The 17,765-nt window shown below is 45.5% G+C and overlaps 1 protein-coding gene across 2 annotated transcripts in view; it reads left to right on the forward strand.

Annotated features, from left to right (window-relative positions):
- Nucleotides 1-13,023, forward strand: part of NAA50 (N(alpha)-acetyltransferase 50, NatE catalytic subunit) — a 34,460-nt gene extending 21,437 nt beyond the window's left edge. The window contains exons 2-5 of one of the 2 annotated variants that reach the window (XM_019548681.1): nucleotides 3,968-4,104; nucleotides 4,705-4,824; nucleotides 7,062-7,128; nucleotides 9,168-13,023. In XM_019548681.1, the coding sequence (XP_019404226.1) occupies nucleotides 3,968-4,104; nucleotides 4,705-4,824; nucleotides 7,062-7,128; nucleotides 9,168-9,348 (505 nt within the window). In that variant the 3' untranslated portion in view covers nucleotides 9,349-13,023. The remainder of the gene's footprint in view (nucleotides 1-3,967; nucleotides 4,105-4,704; nucleotides 4,825-7,061; nucleotides 7,129-9,167) is intronic. The other variant, XM_019548682.1, reaches the window with a different exon arrangement.
- Nucleotides 13,024-17,765: the final 4,742 nt, after the last annotated feature.

Below are 17,765 nucleotides of genomic sequence, written 5' to 3' on the forward strand. Positions count from 1 at the left end.
GCAGGAGTAGTGGGTAGGTTCTAGGAACAAAAGAGGATCTGGCTTCTCATCACTTTTTTTTCCTTCAGCAGAGCCTGCCTGCTCTGTGTTGGGGGCCCCAGTGCTTCATACTAGCTCTGACTTGCCTGCATATCAGCTTGAAATGCCTCAGGATCTGTAATAATAACACTTATTCTGTCTGTCCGGAGCACACAGGTTACTTCAGTAAGAATTGTGATTGGTTGCCAAGAACACCAATTGGAGTACTCCAGACAGACTGAATAGGACTATTGTTATAGATTGTTTGACCTGGGCTCCCAGGAAGTTGAAGCAGAAATAAATATGTACTGTTTTTCCATGAAAACAGTGGCACTCCCCTTATCCTGTTGTATGAAAATAGCCCTGGATACTCCATCACTGGTCTGAATGTGGGTGTTCTTAGGAACAAACTTTTAAAAAGTCATTTGACCAGGAAATTGCACAAGTAATTAACTAAATCGTGTTAAGCGTGATTCAATGTGGACTATGGATTCTTAGCTTGTTTGTCTGTCTTTTTCTCCGTCCTGTCTTTAGTATTCAGCTTTCTCTCTCCTCCTTGTATGCTGCTTTGTGCATGTCCTTTAACAGCATGTATGTGTAATGTATATGATTGAATCTATGATACTTGTGTGCTGTTATCCCTGCTTTATGGTCAGAAATGTGGACTACATATGCTTGGCATATCAAGATACTGAACAGCTTCTACATGAGATATCTGTATAAAATCCTGATAATAAAGTGGGAATAAAAAAATACCATACACACAGGTACTGGAGCACACAAGAGTGATGCACTTAGAAATCACTATCACTAAGAAAAGGTTGCAATAGATCAGCCATATCTGGGGAGGAATGGGAAAAGACCATATCCCCAAGAATATTATGTATGGTGAGATTTGAGAGAGCTCTAGAAAGCAGGCTTGCCCTCTATGGTGGTACCTTGATATCTTCAAAATTATATCAATGCCGCAGTTTGTCCGGGGGTGGGGTGGGGGGCCACTCCTGCCTCTGCACACCTCGGATGGGCATGGGGGGTGCCCCCCAAATCTAGGCAGGGTGGGCTGCAGCTGCGGGCTGGGTCTGGGGTTGCGCTGGGGTCTTCCTAGCGGGCACTGGGCTGGGTGGCGGCAGCGCTAAGAGAGGGACTATGGGGGGAGTGGGGTGTGGCCTGCGGCCATCCCAAAATTCTCTGTAGCCCCCCTCTTGGTGCTGTTGCTGCCCGAGCCTGGCACAGTCCCAGCCTGCAGCTGCAGCCAGCCTTGCCCCACCCCGTCCAGATCCTGGGGCACCTGCCGTCCAAAACACAGCTGTCCCGCCCACACCCCTTCCCTCCTCTTCCACCATAATGGACTTACCAGCTGGATACATCTGTATTGGAAATCTGATTGGTATCAGCCGATAGCCAATTTTTAAGGAGGCATATCAGTATCGGCCCGCAAAATCTCTAGCAGTGCACCCCATAAGTTTGGATTCCAACTAGGACTACGTATGGATCTGTGAATCTTGTAATAAGCTGTGTCGCTCTCAAATTGGGCTAGTCAGCCACAAGTAGATTAATTGGGCATCTGATTAAACCTCTTAACTCTGGCACCATGATCTAGGGTACTGGTTCTTAACCTGTGGCCCAGTCAGTACACTGCTGTAGCCCATGTAACATCCTGTTAAGAAAAAAAAAGTAAAGCAAAGATTGCCTCCTGTGATTTGTTAAAGTCAGGGAGAAAAATGTGGGAAATGGGAGTTTCCCCTTGCAGGTTAGCAGAGTTCCAGCCTGCAAGGGACTGCTTGGGACTGGGGGGAATGGAAAGAGGGCGATTGGAGGCAGAGGGTTCCATGTGCACGTGCACACATGCATGTGGCAGCCAGGCAGCTTGAGGAGCAGCTCCCTCTAGGTAAGTTTATAATGAGGTGGGAGGGAGGAGATTACTGCCTTTCTCCTTCACCATGGGGGCTTCAGAGTAGGGCATTGCTGGGCCTTGGATGGGAATGTGCAGCCACGGGTGTGGGGGGGCAGCTCCCTGATGTTTCACGCATTCCTGGGAGGGAGGCATGACGGGGTATGCCCCCCCCAACTTGTGTATGGGAAAGGGGCAGATGCGAGCTGCTTGCTGTGGGCTTGGGGCTCCCCGCCCTGCTGCCCTCCCTGTGGAGACATCCGCAGGGAGGCCAGGTGCTGCTACCAGCAGGCCCACACCAGCTGCACTGCCATGGTAAGGCACCCCCTTCCCACCTTGTAGCAGTGGAGGGCTGTAACAGGATGGCATCCTAGGGGTCGCCGTGATCTCCTCCAAGGCTCCCTGGCTGTGCCAAGCTGCCTAAAGGGCACTCTCAATTCTCACCTGCCACATCTTTAATGGTAAATGTATAACAGGGAGGCTGCCTTTCAGTCCTCTTGCTGTACACTGGCCCCAACTCCTAAATCCCTTGTGAGCCCCATTCTGTATTGGGCATTTCGGGCACCCTAGCCTTATGGGCTATGCGTGGCTCCAACCACCCCTTTACCACACTCCAAGCCTCACTGATGGAACTGATGTTCTTCATTCTCGCACCATCTCGCTGGCGCTTGGGCTCCCCGCAGCCCTGTTTCTCTCTGTGCCCTTTCTGGCACTCGGGCTTCTCTCACCGCTGCCCCCCTGGGGCTTCTCTCGCCACCCTGCTTTGTGGGGCTTGGGGTTGGCACACCCCCAGTGCTGCACCCTCTCTGGGGCTTGGGTCCCCACACTGCCGTGGACCCCCTATGAGGCCTCCTCCTTCCCCTAATAGCCTCTCCCAAGCCACCAGTTAAAACAGCAAACAAAATACAAGCCCCTAGGCTATAACTTAAATTCAGGCCACCCCAAGGGTGTTCCATGTCTCACCAGTATCAGGGGCGGTTTGTGCAGTCAGGCCTCTCTCCTTTGCTCCTTCCCTCTTGGCCTCTCTCCCAGGCAGCACTCCTTCCCCCTTGGCTGCCAGCAGGGAACTGCCCACCTGGCCTCAGCCCTGGGATTTAAAGGTGAGCCAGGCCCTGCCCCTTCCGGTCAGCTGACTGCTGGCAGATGTGGGTCCCTAGCTCACTCCAGTTGCCCTAGCAACCTGCACCTGGGTAGTTATCTCTGCTCTATGAGTAGCAGGCACCTAAGTGCCCTACTACAGGGACACAACTCTGCACCCCCACTGCTGCTGGGTGGGTAAGGGTCACCTTGCCATGGGTCCTGCCTGCCGGGCCACGAAGGGCAAGATCTTTCATGGTTTTCAGGAAAAGATTGTCTATTAATAAATTACTTACCTTTGCATATTTGTTTTGATTCCTCTTGGGAATGGTCCAAACTCAGGGCTATCTTGTTAGTCCTTCATGGTTGAGTAGCCTCTGCTTTCAAGTAAACAGGTGGGAAAATCAAATGGGAGTTGGAGGGTGGGGGTGGGGAAGGAAGGGGAGAAGAGACTTGAGTCTGGAACAAAGTTAGCAAATGAAAAGTAAAAATTAGGTGGGAGAAGGGTTTGCCAGCTGGGGCAGTTTAGTTACCAGGACTGCTATTTTCCTGTCACATTTATCATTTCTCTTGTCAAAAGTCTCTTACAACCATGCACAAATAATATTGTGGATTATCTGCCTTTTAGGGTGGGAAGGAATTTTTTTTTGGATGACATCTTTATTGGGCAACTATATAGTTGGGGGAGATTTTAAAAAAGCTTTTGGTCACAAGGTATACTTGCTCAGTGTTTAGGGTAGACATTTTATGGGCTTATGGTATTGGTTGGGATCTTGCCATTAAAGCAGTTGCCAGTCAAAGACAGAATAGGAGCTGTGTACTTGCAAGTCACGTCAGTGATTTAGATAGCTCTTGAACTGGTTATTTGACTTGTTTGACTCATCTCTAGGTAGAAATAAAACAAACATTTTAAGATTTTTGCTATTCGTAAAAATGCTTGCGTCTTTATAGAGGCATTAAGCATGTTTTGGTTTGTTCCAGTAGCCGGATTGAGCTGGGAGACGTGACGCCACATAACATTAAGCAGCTGAAGAGGTTAAACCAGGTCATTTTTCCTGTCAGCTACAATGACAAGTTCTACAAGGATGTGCTGGAGGTTGGCGAACTAGCCAAATTAGGTACGATAGTTTTGTCAGTGGTTTTCATCTGGGTGGTAGAACAGTTTGTTTGCTCTTCTTGTTGATTTTAATACTAGATTCTTCTGCTTCATTATGATAAGTGAGGAAAATTATATCTAGCTTGGCATGGCCTACAGAAGCCGGAGCCCCTATCCGGAATGCTGTAATTTAAACAAGGTCTCCCTTTACTTGAAACAAGTGTGTGTTTTCATTACCACAGGAAACTCATGGAGTTGTACTTTGGGATCTTGCTACCTTACATTGTTTATTGTCTAGATAGCTAATAAACTTACGCCTCTGTGCAAGGACATGGTTCAGGCCTCACCCAGAAGGCGTCAGCTGAGTTGCCATGGTTACTCAGTTACTTTCAGAGGGGTGCAGTTGGATGGGTGGAATTAATTGAATATGTGACTTCAGCCTTTTCATTGCTTCATTTTATTTTAAGTAAGAATGTACCCATTCATATACAGGTGAGCTTCTGAAAAGGAGGGGAAATTGCCAGTGGGAAAAGAAAAGGGAAGAAAGACTGAAATGAGAGAGGACACTGATATGGATTGATATTTCTAATTGACCAAGACTTGCTGTCTCCCTCCCTGGCAGCATACTTCAATGATATTGCAGTGGGTGCAGTGTGCTGTAGAGTGGATCACTCTCAAAACCAGAAGAGACTGTACATCATGACACTTGGATGCCTGGCACCCTACCGAAGGCTAGGGATAGGTAAGACCATCTTCATTTTCCTGAGTCATGAAAGAAACTCAAGTCCTGCATAGTCTTCTTGAATACCCTCCAAAAGCTTTCTGCTCCTTTTAATCAGCAAGGTATAATGTTTTGTCTGTAACTTGGGCACTTAAGGAGGGTGCTTGGGTAATTTGTGGCACACCTACCAAAAAAAGGTTGGACCCTACTCATTTACACCACATATTATCAGTCTCAGATGTATGTATGTCCCATACAATGTAGTTCTGATTTTAATTAAACATATTATTTGGACAAGATGAAACCAAAAATGTTTTGTGTTTAAGTGATTTACGGGCTTCTTAGGTAGTGGTAATGATAATGACAGTGCATGTTATATCATTCTAACTCTGTTCTTTCTTCATTCTAAGAAAAAGGTTTGCTTTTAAAACAGGTTCCCTAATCAAGTGATTCTTCCATCTCATGATTCAGTTTTCTGAGTTATATTGCATTAAAATATTCTTATAAAGAACAATGAAGAGTGCAGGCATCCCTAAAGAAGGGGAAATGATCTCACAAATACCCTTCTAAGTCTGTCTCTTTTCTCCTAGACCAGAGGTGGGCAAAATACAGTCTGCGGGCCGGATTCAGCCTGCGGTGCCCCTAAAAAATTTTAGAAAATTAAAATTTATCTGTCCTTGGTTCTTGTCATAGATGACAGGTACCAAGGGCAGGAGAAGCCATGGAGGGCTCCTTCAACAGCAGGGCCTGCCCCCCAGCTGAATGCCCCAGGAGGGGCTTCTGGCCTGGGACTGTGTCACTGCACCGTGCCGGAACCTCAGGTAAGGGGAGAGGGGAGAGGAGCACAGGGGGAAAGCAGCTCCTCACCTGCCCAGTGCTCCCTGCTGTAGCTGTTCACAGCCCGTACAGGGCTGTCCTGAGCAGGCACGGGCAGCCCCACACGGACTGCAAGCGGCTACAGCATGGAGCGGGTGCGGTGCTGCTCCCCACCCCCCCTTGCACTCAGCACCAACTTGTAACCCGCCCCCTTGTCTGCCTGGGCCCCACACCAGCTCCAGGCTCACCCATCAGGGCTGCACACGGCAGCAGCTGTTGCTGCTGCTACCCACCCAAAGCTCATGCTGCGGTGAGGCTGCCAGTGCTGCCTCTGGGCTGCCCAGTGCACGAGCTCCGGGTGTGCAGCAGCAGCAGCAAACGCTGCCCAGCACTGCAAGCAGGGGGGCCGCAGCCGCTGCTGACAGGCAAGCCCGGAGCCAGTGTGGGGCCCAGGCTGGCAAGGGGGCAGGTTACAAACTGGTGCTGGGGGGGGAAGGAAGGGCCCCTCGCCTGTCCTGCGCCGCAGCCGCTCGCAACCTGCATGGGGCTGCCTGTGCCTGTTCAGAACGCCCCCATGCGGGCTGTGAGCTGCTGTAGCAGGGAGTGCTGGCCATGGGGCTGGTGAGGGGCTGTTTTTCCTTGTGCTCCCTACCAGCTCATTACCTGCCAGTGAGCAGGGGGTCAGGGCTGCACGCTGTCTCCCCGCCTGTACCACAGGGCTGGGGGGGCCCTGGGAGTGAGTGGATGCAGGAGCAGGGCCTGCATCTGTCCCAGGGCCAGCGGCAGGGGTAGTGTCCCAGCTGGCAGGGGCTCTATGGAGCTGGGCCAGCTCCCTCCTCTCCCTGCTGGTGCAACCCAGCCTGGCTCCACAGACCCCTGCCAGCCTGTGCCCTGTTTTGTGCCCCACCGGTGCTGGCCCTGGGACATTGGTCCCAAGATGGTGACCAAGGGTCGGGGCACCTGTCAAGGGGTAGGGCTACCCATGTGACCCTCGACAGCTTGCCACAACTTGGTAAGCAGCCCTCCGCCTGAAATAATCGTCCACCCCTGTCTTAGACTCTCTGCCTCTGTTTACCTAGGGGTTGTTGCCTTCATGAGCTGTTGGGGGTCTGTTCATAAATATGTAGGGTGGCTTGGCATCTTTTAGTAAAAAGGGCTGCAAAAAAAGGAAGCTTTGGTACGGTAGCCTTTTTGCTTCTTTTTCCTGGCCTTTTGATGTGAAGACATAGCTGCTTGAATATAACCACACTTAGCATGTGATGTTGCCACTTGCTTTGTTACTTCAGAGTACAGTAGCAATTCCTTCAGCACCTGCTCTATGAGCTCACTGAAAGCTACATATCTTCACATAAGGCACTCAGCATTTAATAAGTCCAGTGCAAACATAAGTAACGTAATTGCACCTTTCTCGTTTGATTAAGCATCTCTTTACTTCCTTGCAGGAACTAAAATGTTGAATCACGTCTTAAACATCTGTGAAAAGGATGGCACTTTTGACAACATCTATCTGTGAGTAAATGATAGTAAATGTTAGCATATGTTCTTGTGGGCATGGGGAAAACTCTGTGGGCTTATAGAAAAGTGAAGTAAGTGAGTGCAACAGCATTTCACCTTGGATTACACTGGCCTTGTGGGTCAAACAAAAGCCCCCTTTGTACAAGTGGTGCCAAGCCAGCCAGCCAGCACTTGGTTTCTAGGTTTGTTTCTTGGTACTTTTGAGAATTGGGCAGCTTCCCCAAAACTAACGCTAAATTTTAGAGAGCTGTGGCTGTATGCCAGAGCTGGCCAAAATTTGTAATCCTTCCAATTGCAGACCAAAATTTTACAGAGGTGAAAGCTGAAAGACACCACACTTCTGAGATGTGCAGGACTCATTCTCAGTGATCATTATACAGCACTCTAGCTTGAATGATAACTTGTCATTAGAGGACTTCTTTTGGGAACCACAGTTTGTTTGACCACCCCTGCTATATGTTAATGGTCAAACAGCAAGATAACTTCTTGTTGGATTTTGCTTTTTGATGCTTAAATGCTTCTCAGTAACAAGAACTTAAGAGAGATGTTTACTGCTCAGCAGTCTCTCGCCTTTTTAGAATAGTAGTTGCAGTGTTTCTTATGTTAAACGCACTGCCACTAGAAGTAATGGTATTTAATGGCACCCAGTCTATATTTGTATGCTAAAGAACTAGATCACTAGAAAATGTGCCTTCAATCCTCTGCCTCAAAGGGGATGACTAGAATTTTAAACCTCGACCAGGACTACTGTTGACCCTTGTGTAGGAAGTGTTTGAACGAACATCTCTTGATAGAGTGGTCAGGCCCTCACTGGCAAGGAGATGGAGCAGAGTTCCTATGCTGGGGTGATTCACAGAACCTTACTGGCCTGACCCTACTTTATGACTGGATTAAAAGAACTTGGGTGCTTGATTATACTGCTCTTTAAAATGTGTTCTTGTTCTCCCCTAGCTGAACTGCTAGGTCCCTTTTTGAACACTTGTTAATTGATGGAGGTTTTTCTTTAATCTCTTCAGATAAAGAAGCTACAGAAGTGAGCATGCTGGAAAATTTCTTAATTTATTGTGTATGTTTACTGTTGTTACAGGAGTCTTCATTGCATAATCATCCTCTCCAAAATGCAGTTCTGTAGTGTTAGACCTGTTTTCTAATTATGACTTAATTGGTCAGTAGTATGAAATACCCTCCCAGATATTGGGCCTCACTGGATCACAGCTGGACTGTGTTCCATTAATTCAACAGCTATTTTGGTTCCACATCCTTTACTTTAACACTTGACATTCACTTTCACACCATGTCTGTTGGGCCCTGGGAATATACAGTTAACAGATGCTGCTGTGCCTGTAGGAGTTCAAACAGGTCTTTTTATGTGTAAAACCTGTTAGAGCAATTAAGTGCCTGAGTCATTTAGGATATAAAGCTTAAAGACTATTTGGGGGAGCTCCAGTCTCTTAGTATATTATCAAGTTTTGTCAAACTCTGAAGAAGCAAGAAGAGGCAAGAGCCCTATACAGTCTATCTGTGCTGCCCAAACTTTTTTGATGGGTGGGATGTTCTCACACCACCTTCACACCCGTTATGGGAGATAAATTGGGTTAGCATTGTCATCAAATGAGTCCAAGTTCCTGTAGTGCTTGGAGTTCCTAATGAGTATAACTGTAAGAAGTTAACACATTTCAACAGTCTACAATGAAGCAAGTTAGTATTGTTGTTTTACAATATACCTGTAGTTCTCACTTCAAAAAAGTAATTTTTTAAATTAGCACTTCATTTTCTTGGAAGACTTTATTCTGTTTAGCTATCAAGCTCCTTTGTGGAAAATGTCATCTGTATTTCACAAATGGGGAAATTTAGGCTAGAAACTACAAGTTCCTAGTTTTCAATCCTGGACTTAACCTGGTTTATATTTCTGTTTAGACTGAGTGTTCTCCTTCTGACTTCCTTCATAACTGATATTCATTGGCTCAAAGTCCTGAATAATCAAAAATAATATATTTTGGACAATTCTGACCTCTCTCTCTCTTCTGTCCCAGGCATGTTCAGATCAGCAATGAATCAGCAATCGACTTCTACAGAAAGTTTGGTTTTGAGATTATTGAGACGAAGAAAAATTACTACAAAAGGATAGAGCCAGCAGATGCTCACGTGCTGCAGAAAAACCTCAAAGTCCCTTGTCTTGGCCAAAACGCAGATGTGCAGAAGACCGACAACTGAACAAAACCCCAACGAACACTTTCTTGCACTTGCTTGTTGCCAAATAAGAGAGAGGCCTGTTGATTTTTGTTTTGTTTTGTTTTTGATTGTTTGTTTTTTCTTCCCTTCATCTTAATTTTTTTCTTGACCTCTCGTCAACAAAAGTGTAATGCTTCTTCCAAGGATTGTCCATTCATGTTTGGGTTTTTCAACTCTCTTCCTTTCTGTTTGTTTGGTTATTTTTAATTGGGTGGGAAGAGGTGTGCAAATCTTCTTTAGTTTGAAGTGTGGAGAGCTTGAACAGGATTTCCTGAAGTCAGGTTTCTTTCACAGTGATTTACCACTTGCTAACACACTGAGAGGTAGATCCTAAAAAGAAACTGTCTTGAAAGGCAAAGCAATATCTTGTGTTTGGAGTCCTATAATACCCATTTGATTTTTTTGTAAACAACCTGGGGGGCTTGCTGGCCCCACAAATGTGTGTGAATGTTATATTGGCAATTTATTTTTCCCCTTACCTCCCCCAAAACATGTTTGGTTCTTTTCAGTATTTTTGGCTTTGGCTTTTCCTCCATCTTTTGCTGAGAAAGGCAGACTGGTTTACCAGTATTCTTTCTCTGCCTGGACTCATCTTGTGAAGTTTTTTTTATTTTAATAGTCCTTACCCAAGCTGGTGCTACATTCCTTGACTGACCCCCCAAAAGGGTTTACAGTGGGCTTTACAGGTTTTCTTTTATTTTACCATTATCATTTTACCCATTCCATTCTCCAAAAAATTCTGCAACATAAGCTAAATCTAATGTGAACAAGAACAGCCTTACAAAATTGAATCTAGAGGTGTGGATGTAGTTTTAAGAACAAGTGAAGCTTTATCTGTCCTTTTAGAGCTTACTCTATGGTATGTGGATTCCTGAGGTGAGAGAAGGGACTACAGGCATCATATGTACTTCAGTAAGAATTGCACACTTCTGGAAATCTGAAATTGGGTCAAGGATAGAAAGAACCAGGCAGTGAGGTTGAGAAACAAAAACAGAATCTTACCCTAATAATACAGCTTTGCAGGAAGACCTCTGGCTTGAGCTGAGCTCCACTTAGCTTGTGAACTTTATATGCTTCTTAGGGAGGAAGTGGCTAAGAACTGCACTTTCTATGCCAGTGAAGACTTTTCATATTCCCCCTGTGGCAGCAATGCAGTTCTCATCATGTTAAAGTGTATTTTATGGAGCACAGAAAAAGTAGCTCATACTAGAGCATATGAGTTTGGAAAATTGTTGCCTGACTGACTTCGTAGTACTGTAACCTTAAAATTGCAGTAAACTTTACTGAGCTCTGCTTTGCATTCTTTTTTGCTTTGTGTGAATTACAGTGCTACTTTGTACGCGCTTTTGCCATCAGTTACGTGCACCAGGACAAAATACCAACTTGACCTTAGACTTTAAGCGTCTGGAAAAATGCACTGAACTGAGACAACACTCCTGTCCCATCACCTATACTGATATTAAATTGCATTCCTTTTCTGTTGCCTTTAATTCAGTTTCATCTTGAGTTCATTCAGTTTGAAAGTCTCTACCATATGGTACACATTGCTGTACACATCTTGTTAGTGGGTACTGTGCCATGATTCTGAGGCTACCTTGGGTACCAAGGATTTCAAGGTAGGGGAACGGAGAGTAAGACAAGTACATGTACCCTTGTTTCCACTTTATGCAGTCTTTGATATCAAAGGAATGTCCAAGTAGGCATCTTAATAATTGCCACACCCCATCATAAGGTGTGTTGCTTCTGTGATACTGTGACAGGTCAAAGCAGAACTGCTCAAATACTTTTTCTGGGTTTGCATTAATTGAGTTTTGGTGATGGTCAACAGGCAGTTCTTTGTAAAATACCCTGTGCTGGCCCAGTCACCTGTGTTCACATCAGCCTCTATTGGACTCCTGCTAGAAAGGTCCAAACACTTAATGTAGATGGAGATTAGCTTTTTTATACCTTCTTATGTCAGTTTTGGAGGTAGTTCCAGAACCTCTCTAGCAAGGAAATGTTAAAGCACAATTAGCTTATGGATACTAGCATGGTTTCCCTGGCCAATTAGACAGGGACCAAGAGGTGTATGTGGAGGGAGAGAGAGTATTGCACTGAATGATGTTGACATAATACGTCTGTAGTCCAGACCATAGCTGCCTCTGATGCCAAGCAAAGTGCTCTTCATTCTTCTAGAACTAAATGGTTAAGTATTTGGGTTGGTTAGATGGGTGTGGAAACTTGAACTTCTTGGACTTGGTGTTTGTAAGCTTTCACAAATCAAATTGTTTTGCAGGCAGTTTTCCTGCTGGCTTAGAAGTATAAGTGATGGGTCTGGTGTCTGAACTTGCTTGGATTAACTTTTGTTTCTGTTTCTTTTTGCTTTGGGCTTCCATCATTCTATGAATGTATCCCTACAACAATTTTTAGAGTTCCCATTCCACAGAGAACTTGCCTCATTTTAACTTTTAACTAAATATTTCATAGTCCGTGGAAGGGAGAGAAACCAGTTTATTAATCCTGGAAAACGGTTGATCATACTCTTAAGCACATAAAAAGGTTTAATTTAAAACATCTTAGAAAACAGTACTCCTATACTTGGATAAGCTAAAGCGAAGGGCAGCAGTTCTGAACAGCAACAGGTAGTGTTAATATTGGTGCATCCAGCCTGGTATGTATGGGAAGAGAATAGTGTATCTTGGTGTTATTCTAAGGAGATACTAGAATAGTGTTCAAGTATGAGTTTTCTGCAATGAGACTCTTACTTCATATGCTACTGCAGTAGGCCCTCCCACTAACTTGAAAGCAGCAGCGTATGTGCAACTATTTAAACAAGAGTGGGAAGTTTCTGTGAAATAATCACCAGCACTTCTGTTCTGGATGAAGAATTTGCAAGATAGATTAATGCAACTATCAGATTAATCCACGTCTAGGTTCTCTTTTATATGCATATCCCTCTTCAGTAGCTTTTTGTCATCCATCAATGGAACCCTCAAGAGCTTGTCTATAAACAGACTTTCATTGGCAGAAGACCATGATAGATGGGCATTGCGAAGAAGCAGCAACCAGGGGAAATGTCCCTCCACTTTTTGGAGGGAGGGAGTGGGGGTTTTTTTGTTGGTTTTTTTTTTTTTTTTTTTATCTACAGTGGTTCAGTTTACAAGATGTAGTTAGTGGTTAAACATGCCAGTTAAATACGAGATGCTGTTACGGCTGAAAAAACTTAAGTGATATTTTGTTACTTCTCGATGGTGCCCTGTGATGCCTTGTAAATTTGAACACCCCCTTCCCCCTCCCCAAGAAAAAAATATCTATTGTTGTTCTCCCATGTTCTGTGATCTATGGTCAGCAGCTGTGTGCAAGGCCTGTGTTTTTGTAATGCATTTGCTGACTTGGATGTTTCTTCTGAATCTGTAATGGCTTCCGATTGATCCTGACTAAGATTTCTGCTGGTTTGTCGATTAGGACTTTATTCGAATGTGCAGATGCACGGTGCACAGTTTTACAGATTCATCCTCAATGTTATGACTTAAATTGTAGGGGAAGGAAACTCTTACAAGTAAGATCATCTGTTTCTGATGTAGATCATTGCCCTTGTACATCAGGAGCATGTTTTGTTTTTTTCTCAAACTTTTTAGAAATACCATTCAGAATAAATGTGCACTATTTGAGTTGTCATCCATGACTTGTGTGCCTTTTTTTACAGCTAAGCTCTTGGTGTCCTGGGGGAGAATATTACTCAGATGCTTCCCAGACAGTGCAGTCCTGATGGTCTGTATCAGTAGGACATCCTGACCTGCGTACAGGTTGAGCAGTGTGGTGGATATTCAACTTGCCACTGTGGAAGTGTTTTTTTTTCTTAGTCATAGGCCTTCATTGAAATCCTCAGCCATCCTCTGTATAGGAGGAGCTGTCCCAGGCACTTAGTTGATCACCTGCTGTGGTGGTATATTGGACAAGAAGTCATCAATTACCCAAAGCATTTTAGGCCTTTTAAATTAAACACTAATCTGTACTGTAATCAGCAGCTGTTGCAGATCACAGAATGGATGATGTGCTTCCTATGCAAGTAACTGCTACATAAGCAGGCAGCTGATTTCCACACCCAGGGAAGCAAGTTGTCTTAGAGCACTGAATAAGTCTCTGAGGTGACTAAAACATAGAGCAGCATATCAAAGTAAACATCGGCAGATTGGGTCACTTGAAGGAGTGTCTGAGATGAGGCCTTTTTAGGGGGAGGCTGCTTTTAAAATTGCTGTTTCTTTAAGTGCAACTCTTGGGAAAGTCCTTTGTGTAAGATCTACACAATTGCTGTCACTGTACTAGCCAGGTTCACATTGAGTATGGCATTCAAAGAATCCACTCCCAAAGCAGTCACTTAAGTTGCTGGTCTCTTTCTGACGCTGTGAAATGGCATGCCAGAGTGTTGCTAGTTGTGCTTTTGACAGAGCTGAGGATCCCATTTGTTTCCTCTGACTTATTCTGTGGGGAGTGGCAGGGAGGGAGGGTGAAGGTGATGTGGAGAGGGCACAGTGGGTTCTGAAGCTCTATGCAGAGAGCAGTGTAGTCTGGCCTTGCCATTAGCTGCAGATGCTAGTAAACTTGCTGTTCTCCATGCAGCTGCTGCTGCCTCTATTCGTATGGGCAGAAAGAATGGGTGGGGGTGGGGAGTGGAAGCAGCAGCTGCTGTTGGGGCATACCTTGCAGCAGGGCCCCTCTTGAACAGTACCCTCACTCGTGCTGAAGAATTCTTGAGGCCTGAAGACTATCCCTTGAAGTGTCATAGCCTCTCATCTATTGTCCCCCAAATCCCATGTAGCACCTTGTATGAAATCTGCCCTGCAGTTGCTTTGTCACCCCCTCAGTATGGCAGTTTGGGCTTTTGCCTCTTGTCTAGATAGGCACTCATGAAACCTCAAGTCAAAGGTTTCTCTGTGAGAGAGACTATGAAAATGCTCTCTAATCTCAGGCCAAGATTCTTAACTTCATCATCAGTTGTGGGGTGCTGCATGCATGTCCCTAGATGGCTCAGTCATGCCACTACAGCTCTACGTCCCTCTGCCCTGGCCCCATCATGGAATCTGTGCTGAGCTCTACCCGACTTTTCCATTCCTGTTTTGCCAGGGTTCATCTCTTAGAGAATATTCATGAAATGGGAGCAGCCCCCTACATTGTTTTTTCCTGGGTCTCTGCTTTCTCTCTAAGCCCTGGGGGCTGGCTGAGATGCCCCTTGCCTCTCTCCTAGTATGTTTCTGTGTATGGGTCCTCCGTTCTGCTTCCCTGTTCTTTTTTCACTCAACAAGGCATAAAGGCTTGACACTCTATAGGACCAATGGCAGCTGCTCAGCTCCCTTTTCTTGAAGTGCAATTAGAGCAGCCAGCAGGGAGTTTTGCTTCTTCCTGGTCCTTGCAGGTGCACAATAGCTAATGACCCTAAGGGCTTTGCACAACTTACAGATTGAACATTTGTGGCTCAAGGCAGGTTTGTCCAACTTCTAAGCTAGCTGGTGGACCCTTCTTCCCTCCCCCTGCACCGCAACATGTATGGGTGGATGTTTCAACTGTGCCAGTTGTGGCTGTACAGTAGGGGGTGCTACTACGCAGAGCCACCTGCCTCACTGCCAAGTCCAAAACCTTGCTTCAGGAGCCCCTCAAGGAGCCTACAGCTGGCTGTCCTGCTTCCTGGAGAACACCCGCAAGCCTGGGGTAACCTTGCCACCACCCGGGCACTGATCTCTGGTAGGGCTCTGTGCAGCCTGGGGCACACAGACCCTACAAATCTTGGGGATGCTTTGACCACAGTAATATTTCTGGGGGCTGCTTTCAGCTGCAAGCATCCCAAGATAGCATCAGGTAGAAGTGAGTAAAATAAAAAGGTGAACTTTGCTGGCCAAGCAGGGAGTGGAAGGCCTCTCACCTCAGCAGCATAACAATGAAGGTTGTAACCCAACACCTTTTTTGAAAGTGGGGAGTGGGGAAGGTAGAACAAGGAAGTCAGAATACACTTTGAGCAAATCAAGAAGAAAGCAAGGAGAGAAGGGCATCAAGTAGGCTGCCCCAAGTGGGGATCAGAGAGAGGGGGAGGGGATTTCTTCATACCTGGCACAAGTTCCCTGGACACCATAGGCTGCAGTGTGTTGCCTCCAGCAGAGGGAGTTAGAGTCTAGATACTCTGACTGCAGCAGCAGCTGGGTAGGAGTCCAGGACCATGCTAACTCCTTGTGGGCTGCCCAGTTGTACTGACCTGTGAATTTGGGGATGAGCTTTGGTATCCTAAGAATGAAAGGGACCTGGGGGTAATAATAGACTACAGTATGAACATGAACAAGCAGTGTGACACCGTAGTCAGCAGGGATAATAATACCCTGGCATGCATCAATTGATGCATCTCCAGCAAAGTCAAAAAAGTGATTCTCCAACTCTCCTTGGTATTGGTGAGACCATAGCTGGAGTACTGCATCCAGCTGTGGGTGCCGCACTTTAACAAGGATGTGGTAAAGCTTGAGAGAGTCCAGAGAAGGGCCACATGTATGATCAGAGACTTGTGCAGCAAACTGTTGTCCTGTGGGACCAGGCCAACTGACACAGTTGACACAATTATGCATGCACACACACATGCTAGGTGCATACACCCCCACCAGGCACGCGTGCGTGTGCGTGCACGCGCATACACACACGCACTACCAACTCAGGCACATACACATCCAAAATTACCAGCCTAGGTGCACTCACATCTATAACCAATTCAAGCACCTATACACTATATACACCGAAAGTTTAGACAAAAATCAATTGTCAATACCCGCACACCCAATACACACACATGGATCACTTATCCGTATATCACACGCATAATGACATATATGTATATTCACCAGTTCTCACACAACCCACCCATACACCGCTTGGGTGGTGTGGGGTACATGTGTGGGCTTAGGTTACTTGGGATACCTAGGGTGCTTGGTGACTATGGGAGGGGGAATCAAGGGTCAAAGATCTCCGGAAGGAGGGAGATGCATGGGGGTTAAAATAAGATGGTGAAAGTGCCAGGAGTGAAAGTTGCTGGGGCTAGGATTAGAACCGGCAGACTGGAGGGTATTTGGGGTTACTTAAGGTCAAGTGGCCTCAGGGTTACTCAAGGTCACTGGTGCAAGGGGAAAAGCCTGGTGGCAAGGAGGAGACAGCCAGGAAAGAGAGAGGCAAAAAGCTGGGAGCTTGGGGCTGATAAGTGGTGGCAAGGGAGAAACAGTCAGGAAACAGACAAAAACCCAATTCACAGTTTCAACATAACAGGTTTATTAAACAGACAACACACTACACAGCCCTTTGAAGTTATTGGTTCACACACACATGCACAAGCACTCATAATGGTAGCAGGAGAAAGACTCTGTGGAAGGGTTGCAGTCCTGGTAGGGAAGAAAAACAGAGTCCAAGTCCTTGGTTGAAGAGAGGGTGGGGTTGATAGCTACCTATCCAGGCTGGAAGGGGGTCCTCAATGGCCAGTTGGGCTCTTTGTCCATCAGGTGTTGTCTGGGGGGGTGGTCCCCAGCAGGGCCTCTGGGTTGATAGTGTGGAAGAAATCAAACTTCACGTTGGGGTTGAATCAGAACTGACAGAGCCAGCTTTTCTTTATTTAGGGCTATACTGTGATCACAGGGAGGATTTCATACAGCGAGGGGAATCACTCACTTGTCTGTTTCAAAGGAATCCTTCCCCTCTCTAAGTTTTCAAGCATTTTTATATTTCAGGCAGATAAAGAGAAAAAAAATACGACCTTGGAGAAACTAAAACAAGTTTATTTAGTTGGATGTCTGTGCACAGGGTAGTAAGACATGCAGGATTTTTTTATCTCAAAACATACAACTGAAATAAGCAGTATCAGCACTTCTGGTCTCTGTTTTTCTAGTCAGGGAGGCCAGAAGCTGACTAAATTCACTCCTACATTCCCTAATTTTTTTTTCTTTTCTCAACAAGTTAGATATTTATAGCCTTTCAACTTGTAGTTTTTCTTTCTCTTTACTTTTCTGCTATTTCAACATACAAATTATATACTTCGTTTCTGGTTGATGGGCTATTCCTCATTTGCTTGGCAGCACAGTTTAAGCAACATTGAATTATCATAAACACTAGGCATACTCCAATAAAACAACAAACAATAACAAACTATGAATGATGGTAGAGCCTAAGGAACTGAAAATAGAGCTAACTTAAGAATTCAAATTCCAACTATCTGACTCATGCAATTTAGCTGCTTCTTTTCGAATATGTTTACTTAAATCCTGGATTTCTTCTGAATTATTGGAAATATAAGTGCAACATTCTTTACCTATTAAAGCCACAGACTCCTCCTTTGCTGGCTAGTATATAATCTAACGCAAGTCGGTTTTGCAATGTCATTTGTCTTATTTCTTCATTTCTGT

Source organism: Crocodylus porosus, unplaced genomic scaffold (assembly GCF_001723895.1).
Source record: "Crocodylus porosus isolate Cpor-Errol unplaced genomic scaffold, CroPor_comp1, whole genome shotgun sequence".
In the NCBI taxonomy this organism is placed as follows: Eukaryota; Metazoa; Chordata; order Crocodylia; family Crocodylidae; genus Crocodylus; species Crocodylus porosus.